This window comes from Mytilus edulis, chromosome 7 (genome assembly GCF_963676685.1).
Source record: "Mytilus edulis chromosome 7, xbMytEdul2.2, whole genome shotgun sequence".
Taxonomy (NCBI): domain Eukaryota; kingdom Metazoa; phylum Mollusca; class Bivalvia; order Mytilida; family Mytilidae; genus Mytilus; species Mytilus edulis.
This window is the reverse complement of record NC_092350.1, coordinates 25,672,208-25,686,498: the sequence shown is the minus strand read 5'-3', so window position 1 is coordinate 25,686,498 and position 14,291 is coordinate 25,672,208. Positions and strand designations below refer to the sequence as shown.

Below are 14,291 nucleotides of genomic sequence, written 5' to 3'. Positions count from 1 at the left end.
CCTGGAATAAGAAAATCCTTAGTATTTCGAATAATTCACACTTTTGCAAACAGTAAAGTTATAAAAATGACCATATAATTGATATTCATGTCAAGACTGAAATGCTGACTACTGGGCTGGTGATACCCTCGTGGACGAAACGTCAACCAGCAGTGGTGTAAATAGTTATCAAAGGTACCAGACTTATAATTTAATAGGCCAGACCAGCATTTCGTCTACCTTAGACTCACAAGTGACGCTCCGATCAAAATAGCTAGAAACAAAAACAAGTACAAAGTTGAAGAGCATTAAGGACTCAAAATTCCAAAAAGTTGTGCCAAATACGGTTAAGGTAATCTATGTCTGGGATAAGAAAATCCTTAGTATTTCGAATAATTCATACCTTAGAAAAAGGAAAAGATAAAAATTACGTTTAACTAGCAAAATAAAATGCAAAATGAAACATCAAATGAGAAAAAAACTTGCAAAGTATTTATTTATACATGCCAAAAAGTAAAATCACAAAAATCCAATCGGAAAGTCCATAATCACATGGCAAAATCAAATGACAAAATACATAAAAAACGAATGGACAAGAACTGTCATATTCCTGACTTAGTACAAGCATTTTCAAATGTAGAAAATGCTGGATTACACCTGGTTTTAAAGCGCTAAACCTCTCACTTTGATGACAGTCTCATCAAATTCCGTTATATTTACAATAATGCGTGAACTAAACAGACATAATACATAAAATAGTCAAAATATGGGTACAGCAGTCACCATCGTGTAACAATTTTAAAAGGAACAATTTAACAGAACACAAAAAAACATCTATCTACAAACACATTCATTGATTCGCGTGTATGACGTTAGAAAATTTATACGTCACATAAATTTGTCGTTCAATGTATATATGTTCCAGACCGTATGAGTATTTGGACCGTACGCGTACGGCCTGACCGTATGCGTACCTTTTCAAAATACTCATACGGTCGGACCGTACGCGTACGGTCTGACTAATATTAAAAAGTTGGTCAAGTTTATTAGTTACAAATGCATATAGCAGATCAACATAACTTAACTATCAAATTAATCTAAAAAGGTTCAATTGTAATTGAAACAAAAACTTTATATTTTAACTTTTTTTAAATTCACGCTAATTAAATCTGGTAGTCTCTTGTATTAAGCATGTCGATCAGTAATGCATTAATTGAATTATGACCACTGAAATTGAAGATATCGGAAGTAAACATAATGTGGGACGTCAATTGTTTTAGAATATTTAGCAACTTTACCAAAAAAATGCAAATGCAAAGGAATATGCATGAACTGCATACATGAAAATGTAAAAAATATTACGTTACTTGAATTGTGTCACCTTGGGCGAGAGTACCAAAATGGGATTCAGATATAAAATTAAACAAATACTTAATTTCAATTGTTCGTTTGTTCATTTCATCTATTTAATTGTAATAAATTATCAATAACAATTTTAAAACTAAAAATAAAGATTGTGATAAATGCTTGTTTCAATTTAACCCATATGATCAAATAACATGTATGGTCAGCTCGTACTGGACCGTACGCGTATGGTCGGACCGTACAAATATACTTATACGGTCCGGACCGTACGCGTACGGTCCAAATACTCATATGGTCTGGAACATATACAAACAATTTAAAAATTCCACAAGGGCAATGTTAGCATACAGGGTTAAAAAATCAAAGTATGTAAGAATTAATGTCAGAAGTAGACCGAGATTTAAAATAGTCCAAAAGTTGTATAGAATTTATAAGAATCTACAAATACTTCATTCCACTACGCGATTGAATAATTTTGACGTTTGTGGTTCAACGTATTTTCTTATTCATAATAGAGATATATCATAATGACATACAATATAACAATATCATATTGACGGGATCTTTTAAAGTACAGAGTCACGTTATAAAAACCAAAGAACACAAAGAGTCGCATATACAAAACACACCAGCAAAAAATGAAAGATAATACAAACACCTTCACGGGATGTTTAAGTACCGAGCCACGTTAAACGGATATCACATAAAACAATCCAACAGTAAAAGTAATATCAATAATAGAACAAAGACAAATGAAAGAACAATATAACACGTTGTTAAGATGATAAACAAAATCAGCACGCAGAATCTATACATCAAGACCATCGTGTATTATTTGTGAAGTTGATACGGAATATTTAACAACAAGGTCTTGGTACCTTCCGATGAACTTTTTTAGAAAAAGGACGAGATGTTCTTGGACATACCCCTCGTTCATCAACTTTCTACTCAGACACTGATGACGTTTTACAAAGTCTGAGTAGGAGCTGCAAGATCTTGAATAAAGGATTTAATATTTATATGATGAAAAAATCCCATTTTTGTCGCTGGACGCTCTTGAAAACTTCCAAATTTTCCTTAACTTATTGTACAATTAAAAATCCGAGATAAAAATCACCGTTTGATTTAGGTGTGTAATATGCAGCTACATGTTCCAAATCTTTATCCAATTAAGACTAATAACTATATAAATAAATTAATTAAGCTGAACGATTGATTGCTCCCTTTACGTCCAGTGACTGACATGTCTTACATTATAAAGACTAGAGTTAAAGGTTGCATTTCTGTAAAAATTGACAATGCATTTTCCCATAGAAACTTCCCTTACGGCTAAAACTGTATCACTTTTACTATGAAGTTTTGAAAAACTCATATCCCAGAATAAAAAAGTTCATACGCACTACTATTTTTTTCAAAGGTAAAAATATAGGGCTGTGCGGCATATTTTCAACTTTTATATGCCCTTCTAAACTTCTAAGAGTTTAAACTAACACTTTTTTCTTAACTACCCCTACCTCGACTGTAGGGTTACCACATATTTCAACATAAACAATATTCACATGTGTATTTACTGGTTACACTCCCAAGTTATGTCTCTATGAGATGCATCCTACAGATCAGAACTTGGAACCAGTATGTAAATAAAATTAATTATCTATGAATAGTCTATATCTCCCCAAAAGAGGCATGGTTTGAGAAACAGCTGTATTTACAAAGTGCAACCTATAGTGGGCCACATTAGTCATTCCGAATATACGTTACTAAATAGAACCTTAATTTAAAAACCTACTTAGGTTTATAATTTCGGGTGCATTAGATAAACAAAAGAGATCCTTTATGAAATAAACTCATCTCAGAATTAGATATCTTAAACTATTATGTTGTGTCGAATAACACAATAATAAGAAGCTGCACAAATAGGTTTGAAATACAGGGAAGAATAGAGCCAGGCATATCTTGGTAAAACATATAATAAATATTGTGACCTGACTGCAAAATCAACATTGACTATAAAATCATAAAAAAATCCACGTAATGTCGTTGTTCAAATTGATAAGTTTGAATTTCTCTTTTAATTTCACTGCTGTAAATGGCCTTTCCGAAAGTAATTTCAGGAATTAGGAATTTTACTTTGAAATTATAATTTGAAGCAGGTTACTTTCTTAGTTTGGTAGAAGACTATTTTGCGAAAATGATGATTTATAAAGAGTCTACTATCAACGGCAAAAAAAATCAGTGTTAATTTTAAGATAAAGTTTGGTTTATATAAATATAGTTGTTATTTTTTCTATAAACATACTTGCACTCAAACCGGATTATAAAGTTGAAAATGATTGTATATTGAGGTAACACATTGTTTTATGTTTACTTCTCACTATTTCTCGATATAGCAGTAAATCTGTATTTAGACAGCGTCTAGTAAGTCTTTATAGGCTGGGTATTAATCTTTTTTATGAAGTTGTTTTGAAATTTTGTTATAAATCAATATTAGACACTTTAATAAACCATTATTTATCTTATCTTATCTTTATCTTTATAATAGTATACTCCCAAATAACGGAAATAACTCGTATTGAATTTTTATTTGAAAAATAAAATTCCGGCTTTCGGAAATGAGTTCCAAGAAAGTCCTATGAGTACATGCTTACCTCATTATATCGGCAGCGAAGTGTCTTGTGAAATAAATATAGTTGTTTTTATCATCATAGTCCATACCAAACGATCGATCAGATAGTTCGGCCAGAATTGTCACATTGTTTGATTCAACGTCAAATTCCTTAATGAAGGCATCGGTTGTAAACAAAATCTTCCTCGTGAAAGCTGAAACAAATTCATTCAATTATAAAAGGCCAAGTGCTGCTACAACTTCCGAGGTTTGTAAACTATCAGTTCCTTTAAGCATTGAGTGGAGGTAGTCGAGTAGTAACGCACAAACCAGGTATAAAAAGAAAGTTTTATTAGACAAATTTGGAAGATATTTTTAACTACTAGAACTAAAATATGTACAAATAAAGATAACAGTAGTATACCGCTGTTCGAAATTCATAAATCGATTGAGGAAAAAAAAATCCGGGCTACAAACTAAAACTGAGGGAAACACATCAAATATAAGAGGAGAACAACGACACAACAGAAACACTAAAATGCAATACACACAGAAACGAACTATAATATAAAAATGGAAATTTTCATAATTTGGTACAGGATATTTTAAGAAAAAATGGTGGGTTTACTGGTGTTGTGGCTTGCCTCCCGCTTTTATGGCTATGTTGAACATATTAAAATGACAACATTACATGCTAGGACTACAGTACAAATAAATGGCAGAACATGCAGAACAGAGAAACACACAAATAAACAATACAAATGGAACATTACGACAAGGTAATAGTTATTGAAGATAACAGGCTTATAACTTAATACGCCAGACGCGTAGTCGTCCGTCAAAATAGCAATGAAAGCCAAACAAAGATAAAAGCTCTGATGACCGAAATGTGCCAAATACGGCTAAGGCAGCAACTATTTGATTTTCTGGGGGGGGGGGCTATGGTTTTTTTTTCTGTGCAAACTGCGGCGAAAAACAATCTATTTTTTCAGCTGAGGGTGAAACAAAGAATTTTTTTTTCTCAGATTCAAAAACAAATTATTTTTTTCTCCAAAAACTGGAAACAAACTTTTTTTTTCCAAAAAAACCCAAAGCCCCCCCCCCCAAAATCAAATGGTTGCTGCCTAAGTTAATCTGCCTTGGATACGAAAATCCTCAGTATTTAGAATAATTCATACTTATGCAAACATTTAATTTATAAAAATGAATATATAATTGATATAAATGTTAACACTAAAGTGTTGACTAACCACAGAATAAAAACCAGTACGTAAAACAACCTAAATCAGCAAAAAAAACCAACAGCACAGCTGAACAACGTATTATATGTTAGCCGAATACATCGACGCACAAACGTGACGTCACAATTAAATTTCAAAATATTTCCAAAAAATAGTATAGAGTTCAAGATTAGGTTTGTAATACTGATGTTACATGTATTAATAACAATGACAATTACAATACTTATTAACATAAAATTGTTGTAGTAATAAGATATTTAATTGTTTTATCTAGCTACATGTATGTTGGTATTTCTTCTAAATGAAACTGTAAACTAAATGCATCGTGTAAGTTTAGTTGACCCAAACTAAAATCTTAAAAATGATCTGAATGATTAATTATCTTTACCCAAACACACGAATAGAACAGAAAAAAATCAGATTTACAACTACAAACAATAAGACATTTGACAATATCCGATGAGAATAAACAATATAACATCAAAACTAAATACAGGAATTTTAGATAACAAAATACCGTGACACGTCTTACAGCATTTCGAATTCACACTCAGCAAAACAGTCACAATCGGAAATAAGTCACGTTTGGTAACAACCAATTGTCTCGATTTTTCAAATTTATCAATATCTGTTGTTATTTTTGATAAAGACATCACCATTGCTTTTAAGCGCCATGCAGGTTTCACAAGATTTTGGTTACTTAAGAAGAACTACATATTAATCTAATGAGTTTGAATCGACCTTCCATGATCATGCAAATACTCTTTTCTTATCTAGATGGTCGAACAATAAATACGATTTTATTTAAGGATTTATATTTGAAAGTTGCAACACTATAAAAATATAAAATTCAATTATCATACAGTTAATTTTTTCATTGCATTTGAAATACATTTTGTTTTCTCAAGACGAACAGTGAAGTATTTATGGTTTGACATGTTCATCTTTCAATAATTTTCAAACGTACTAGAATATGGATTAAGTGGCATCGTGGACCTTAGTCATACTTTCTATCATGTCCCTGCTCAATTTTATTTTCATTCAACGATAACAACAGAACACAAAACGCAACACAGAAAACTAAAGATTGAAGATATCGAACGGTCATAATAAACCAGGATGAATTCAGAAGCTCTGGAGAGGTAAGCATAGCTGGTAAGTCTAATTCGGTAACTAAGTTGTTTTCAGGTGAGTGTTTTTCTTTAAGCTTTAAAATTCATTAATATATGATTTTTAACAAGGTCTAACAATCTTCATCCTGCAACGCCTCTCCTTAGACACTTGGGAACTGCGACACCTTCTGGTTGCAATTACGAAATTGATGGTATAGGTAATCTATCTAGTCCTTCCTTTAGCTCGGTAAAAGTGATGAATATTTTCGACTCTACGGGTCGACGTAAAAGTAATCATGGGTATCGTCATTATACATCCCCAACTCTCCATGATGTCTTTAGTAATGACCTGCTGCCATTTATACAAAACCCGTTATGTATTCATCACATTCGCATGAAACTTTATTCATAACCCCTTTCAAGACTTCATTCTTTTTCCAACTTATGTTTGGAAACCACTGTTACAAACCCTCATTCAAACCAATACAAACTTACAGTATTATCTCAGATATTGCAATTCTCAAACGTTTCAAACTAGTTCGTATTGGAAAATATAATAAAAAAAAAATATCCTTTCTTAAATTTTCCTTTGCCAACAATGGTCTCGATGCCGTCAACTTGGCCAATATCGTTCATCATAAATAATCGAAAATACCTCAGTCTGTATCAATCATTTCTTTTACCAAAACAAAACCAATTGCAAATAAAATGTTCAATTCCAAACACCTATTGCAGGATCACAATATTGACGACTTCAGGTCCAAACCTCCTGACTGCACACTGCTACCTCCTACCTCCATAACAAACAAGTTGTTGACCCCACATATATAACGCTATCGTTTTTGTTGTGTAAATCACATTACATTAACTGCTTGATAAATGAATAAGATATTGACAAATCACATTGAAACTCAACATATAACCCACGACACTAGAGAAGAGGAAATCCTTGATAAATATAGGTCTGTTATATGTTCCGTTGGAATTTCAACCTGAAATGAAGAACTGGATCTTCCATCACTGTTACTTTTGGAGGACGTGTTTTTCAACAAACTATTGTCATTCCCATGAGAACCAATATTCCATCATTATTGAGATAAATTCAATTCAATTCAATATTTTTATTGTCAATTAAAGACGCCCATTACAAGCAGAATAATCAAGATAAATTTAAATGTACATTTGATTACAATGATTACAATGATTATGTTAAACAAAAGAAAATCATAAAAAAAAAACCCCAAAAACATCAATATGTGATATATATATAGTTATATATATCTATACATTTTTTATTTTTTTTATTTTTATATATTTATAATTATTATTATTATCAATGAGATTGACAAATACAGTTAGCCCTGAAGTTCATATTAAATAAGATCCAATCTAGCTGCGAATAACAGACAAACCTTTGGCAGTAGTGTACCCATAGTAAACATGGATATATAAAAGTAAAATAAAATATTAACAATATTAGGATACATACGAAACAGTTTAGTCTGCCTCATATCTTGACTTACATCTAGAAATTGAGTGTCGGTTGAAAACAAAACGACAAAAAAGATGATTTTAGCTTCCTAATTGTTAATTTTACATTTCTATGTAGCAACATTCCAGCAGCCCCTTCATACGGAGAACATATCTCCCAATTAATACGATATTCACGGCTTTGTATTTCCTATCATGATTTCCTTGATAGAGGGTTGCTGATCACAAAGAAGCTTTTAAATCAAGAATTTCTACTGGTGAAGTTGAAATCACCTTTCGTAAATTTTACGGACGCTACCACGAGTTTGGTGACCGTTATGGAATATCCGTTTCACAGATTCCAGCGGATGTGTTCCCAAAGTTGTAACTACAATCCCGTTCCTTTACCGAATTACACATGTTACCGGGTTTGTACTAACATGAGGTAGCAATAAACAGTTAGGAAAAATATTAAAATTTGCCCTTATAAATTTTACCATCCCCTTTTCATTGCTTTTTTGCAATATCAAGCTTACTGTTTGTGTCATATATGGGCATATGTATGTAATCAGAATCCTTTATAGATTTTATATCCAGTATATAAAATGGTAAAATATAATTTCTTTTGGGTGTATCCATGGCAACAATCTGCATTTATTTGTTATAAAATATTGCTAAAAGGGGAGAAAAGATGTCAAATATTTCCCCAAAATTTGACTTAAAGTAGAATTTCAATCGCTTGAAGTAATACCTTTTCTGAAACTGTGTACATATATCATTCAGCAAATCCAATGAAAATCATATGTCTTTCGTCTCATTTTTCAAAAACTTCGTGTAAAAAAAAAGTGTTTGTAAACATTACATTAATTTCTGGAGCGATTGCCGGTGAAAAATATGAAAATACGGATTGTCAAACAGAAAACAGTCAATAAAACATGTAAAAAATAATCTTAATGCTGTTATAAACCATCTTTGAAGGCTAAATTAGCACACAGCTGTCTAAAAATTAATTTTATTACACAATAAGTTTCCTATTTGAAAAATCCACAAGGGCCAAAATGCGAAACTAAACTCTTAAAAAGTAAAATCACAAAAATACTGAACTCCAAGGAAAATTCAAAAAGGAAAGTCCCCAATCAAATGGCAAAATCAAAAGTTCAAACACATCAAACGAATGGATAACTAACTAACTCCTAAGTGTGTTTGCTACCTGAGCAACACGACGGGTGCCACATGTGGAGCAGGATTGGCTTACACTTCCGGAGCATCTGAGATCACCTCAAGTTTTTGGAAGTTTACGTGTTGCTTAGTCTTTAGTTTTCAATTTTGTGTTTTGTGTAGTAATACTAGTATTGTTTGTCTTTTTTTGGCCATGGAGATGTCAGTTTTGCCCTTCTTCCGAGGTAAAGTGCAAATTTCCTGTTAAGTAAAGGTTAAAAATTTGTAACATGAATAAAGCATATGTTCCAAAATCTGATCCTGTCCCTGAACATGAAGTTGTACCTTGGGTTAATTAGGATTGACGCGCGAAAAGAAGACGTACCTCATATGAACAACCTCAATAATAAGATGTCGACTCATTGGCAATAATAGCTCATTTTTTTATTTTTATATCAAACTTTTTAAGAAACCTTTAAAGCTGAATTCAGTTATCAACATTGAGTTAATAAATGTCAATTAAAATTGATTCTATTTCAGAAAAAAAATGATTTTATCAGTTGATATGTGATTTATAATACAGGTAAGACGTAGCCACAAAATCAAGTCTTTGACTTGGTTTGATGGCTGTCTTTGGTTGCAATTCATTGTAAAGGGATCGAAATGTATACCTAGTCCTGTTGTTTAGTACATATAAACACTTGGTTTGATTATAACTTTAAAGAATGTTATAAAAATGTCAGTGTTTAGAGACATGACTGTTTGAAATGGTCATTACAAACGATCCATCAATATCATGTGTCTGATTTGATACGTTGCCAACTAATGTAACCAGAGTGTTTATGATAGATCAACGCGGCACAAGTTGCAAAGAGGCCATCAATTTCTAACCAAAAATACACCTCATATGGTTCACAAGTTTCGACAAAATATACAAACCATCTTGACTTTTGAAAAAAACCAAACTCATTAAAGTTTAATTTTCAGCCCTTTTTCTCTAATCTTCAAAAAATTAACCCCTTTTTTCTCTAATTTTCAAAAAATTAGACAACGCATTTCTCTAATCTTCTTTTTTTTTGGGCATTATTCTTTAATCATTTAACCCCATCCGAACCCTCATAATATTGTACGACAGATGCGCATCACGTCTACAAAAGAACGCACTGGTGTCGCTCGAATTATAAAAGTTAAAAGGCCGAAGCAAGAACGAAGTTGAAGAGCATAGAGAACTTCAAATTCAAAAGGTTTGACATATAGGCCGAGTTTATCAAATGAAACCAACTGAATTTCAATGCTGGTGCAGTATTTGGAAAAAATAAAAAAATGTTGGCATTCGTAATTTTAGATGAGAGATTTTTTTAGTCATTTAATATCACTATTGCTATCTTATATATTATAAAATTCAATCATTACGTAACGAAGAATTGAAAGTTGAAGCAAAAGTAGTCAATTAATGTTTAAATCTCGTAAATCGATGAGAAAGAAACAATCAAGGTAACTATACTACCATCATAAACTGTTTATTATGAAGTACAAATATGGCCACGGTTAATTTATGCCGAAAAATTATATGTTTATCAAACAACCCTAATAAGTGAAGACTACTGATTTGGATGCCGGTTCAGTATTTGGAATAAAAAGAAAAATATGACACTTTGAGTTAGGACTAGAAGTAGTCATTTTGTACCAGTATTGCTGTCGATTATATTCTACAAAGGGTGTCTTCTCGATTGTCCCACTTTTTGAAATTACAGGTAAAAATGTAGTGAAATTTTGTGGGACAATCGGGAAGATGTTTGTGGGACAATTGGGAAGTTTAATTCCCCCTGTCCCTTTGGTATCTTTCGTCCCTCTTTTAATTGTGGGACAATCGGGAATTGTTTTGATTGTGATTAATCTGTTTTATAGTGTAAAGAAGGTAATTACAGGTAATTAATCATTTTCTTGTAAAATATGAAAAAAAGAACATAAAATAATTATTAAAAAATATTTTATTTTGCACATATTAATATGAAAAAGCAGCAAACATAGAATATAATGTAAAGTCATAAAATATCAGATATCAAGCACTACTCATTCTTCATTAATGTATGATAAACGGTTTCAATCAAGCATTTTAGAACACAATTAATAGTATAAATCACAATTATTGTAGAAGGTTCAACAATAAAGAATACAAAATACATTAATAAAATGGATATAATCCAAAGATAATACTTTGAAAAGGTAATAATTAACTCTTGTTATTTTAACACAATAAACACAAAGTCTACTGTTTATTTAAGAACATTTCAAATAAAAAAATAATGTGGGATAATTAGAACTTTTCATGTGGGACATTCAGAACTCTAAAATTTGAAAAAGTGGGACAATCGAGAATAAAACCCTACAAAGAACAATTACAAAGTGTGATTGATGTGGATAAACAGTTTTTTCATACAAACCATTCTGACATAATACATTGTTATGTTCCAAAGTGGAATCCATATTGCTGCTTTATTTATATTTGTATTCACCAGTTCGTTACATGTATATGCAATTATTTTCTTTAATAGAGAGCACTTTCATTAGTCAATATAATTACATTATGTACTGTATTGTTATATTTTATAAAACTTTCGTCTGAATTACAAAATTAAAATACCATCAAATATGTTTCTATATAAAGTTTTTAAACCTTCAAGTGAAAAGGACTGTTAAATTTTAAAACGGTTGACACTTGGCCTTTTCTTTCAAAATAAACTTTTTTTTTTAATTTGAATGCGCTTTGTCATATATGTACGTATAAGCTGGTTGTCTTTTAACAGTTTGTTCCAATACTTTTGATTTTTAAAAGGTAAATCTGGAAGATATTTTTCATTCCAATCAAAGTGTTACATGTACTAAACATCGGGCAACTTTGAAGGGTTAAAAAAGTTTTTGTTATCAATTGACAGAACGCGGTTCTGGTCGGAAGTTAACTTCGTGTCGAGGAAACAAAGTAGGAAACAAAGTTAACTTTCAAATATGTGTGGTAATGAAGTTCACTTGCTGTTCATAGTTGGACTAAACCCATATGTATTTATAGTTAGTGTTTACTTGTTATTGGGTGAAAGAAGAATATTTTGATACGGCCATACGCTTTAATTTTGCATGAATTGACAAATGCCGAATTAAAACAAGACAACTTTATAGAATTAAAAGCTTTAAGATTCAAAATGTGGACGAGATCTCTTTCGAAAATATAGTAGATCAAATGAAAACAGGCGATAATCTAATTTTAGCAAGAATCTGCATTTTATTTGAAATGTAATAAAATAGAGAATGAAAATGGGGAATGTGTCAAAGAGATAACAACCCGACCAAAGAATAATAAAAAAAAATATTGTTCGGCGAATTTCACTTAAAAAAACACAGAAATCAAATCGATCATTTATTGACCAAGAAAATAAAATAATATAATAATACTTACATAATGAGATGACCCTCAAATTATACATCAAAAATAAGCAAACCAAAATCTGTATATCCATGTTTCTATATATACGACTAACATCCTTCACAAAACAACACTGTTGAAATCGTCGCAGATGCATGAATTTATACTTTTAAAATTGACCTTCAATTTTTGTCAATACTGTGAGTTATGAAAATAGACAAAACCGGTTTACATTGCTTTATTTGTTTGTTTAAAGATATTACATAACGCACAACATCCTTATCTCGAACACAATGGAAATACTATGAAATATTTGATAATCTTTCAAGCGTAACATAAAAACTATTAACATGGAACATTCAAAGAGGACTTGGTAGTAATAACGAATCGTTGAAGTATGATATCAAGACTCTTAACCCGAATATCAAAGGAGCCCTTCTCTCATTACACTTTGGCCTCCTCCGGCATTCAAAACTGATGGTCATAAAAGAAAATAGTGATGAAGTGTTGTAAAACACTCATAAATAAATTGACCAATATGTAACATTCAAATGTCTTAATTTTGAAAATAGATTCGATTTTGATCATGTGAGAGAAGAATAGAGGAAAATTAGGACAGTTCTTTTGTAGCCATTATTTTGACATTTTAGAGTAAAATCCATTTACTGTTCTGGTTTTATTGTATCTCTTTTATGAACGTTTTGTTAATCTACTAATCTAGATAAAGTTTTAGATTTTAATAACTTTTTGAGAACATTTTTGAAGTATCAATTATTAGTGTTAATAAATTATTTAACATGAGTTTAAACACTCTTCAATCTGAAATTTTCACAATAACAACAATAACACTGTAGTTTATTTTTAAACACTCAAACACATATACATATATACATGTGAAAAAGAAGCAAAATACATTATCATTTGTATAAATGCTACAGAACAATGTAAACAATATCATACACGTCAGACTAACTAATTTGTTAATGAAAAATTACAAGTTCTTCATAACTTAAACATTGCGTCCAACACGTGGATACCTGTGGTACTATTCTGAAATATGCATATTTCTTATATTTTTTAACCATAACAGGCTGGGACTCAAACAGATAGTGAAACTCATTTCCAATTTACAAGTAGCGGATATAACACTGTCTTTCATAAATAGGAATCCATTCCAGCTTCCTGTTTCTATTGGTATTTAAAGGTCGCAGTATCGCAGCTTTTTATTTTTTTACGATCTTAATTATATTCAATCATGCAATTTAAAAAAAAAATCTTAAGTGAGGACTCTAAAACTTTTATTAAGATTTCAACAAAAAATATAACAAACCCAGCATGCAAAACTGTTGTCATGTTCGCATCTTTTGCAGTTTTTGTTTACTATTCATTACAGAACCATTAATACGATTTGACTGTTATGTTTGGTCTCTTGGCTGGTTGAGTTGATATTTTTACTTCTAAGACACTCGCATAGTTTATGGAGAGCATCGCCATTAGCGAAGTATGTACTAAACGACAGTTTGTTTCAAGAGATCTGATAGTCAGCGTGGTATATTATTTTTTCGCATTTTGAACCTTATTTGCATGATTTGGATATAAGTTTTTTCAACGGAATGAGTATAAACAGTCTATCATTAAGAATAGAACTATTTAAAAAAAAAGAATTTACTCATAAGTATCTTTTGCCTAGAATAAAAAAATTTATCAGGGACAAATGTCGATTTTCATTATATATTACATGTAATTTATATGAAATACCTATAAATATAGTATGATCTTATCCATTCTGCCTTTGACAGGTGTATGCCATAAACGAATAAACAAATTTATGGATGTCAATCTGTATATAAAAGATATATGTTACTGATAAACATAACGTAGGGGATGAAATTGTCATTTTCGTAAATGCCAAATTGTTTCGAGACTTACATTTTATCTTTGCA

General features: G+C 31.0%; 1 protein-coding gene across 2 annotated transcripts in view; it reads right to left on the bottom strand.

Annotated features, from left to right (window-relative positions):
• Positions 1 to 12,640, bottom strand: part of LOC139481146 (low-density lipoprotein receptor-related protein 6-like) — a 28,071-nt gene extending 15,431 nt beyond the window's left edge. Inside the window, exons 1-2 of one of the 2 annotated variants that reach the window (XR_011654566.1) lie at positions 12,382 to 12,485; positions 3,993 to 4,164 (exon numbers count right to left, since the gene is read on the bottom strand). Coding sequence is in view for 1 of the 2 variants with exons in the window: in XM_071264261.1 (XP_071120362.1) it covers positions 3,993 to 4,164; positions 12,382 to 12,505 (296 nt within the window). In the remaining variant the exon portion in view is untranslated. Of the gene's footprint in view, positions 1 to 3,992; positions 4,165 to 12,381 lie in introns of both variants that reach the window. The other variant, XM_071264261.1, reaches the window with a different exon arrangement.
• Positions 12,641 to 14,291: the final 1,651 nt, after the last annotated feature.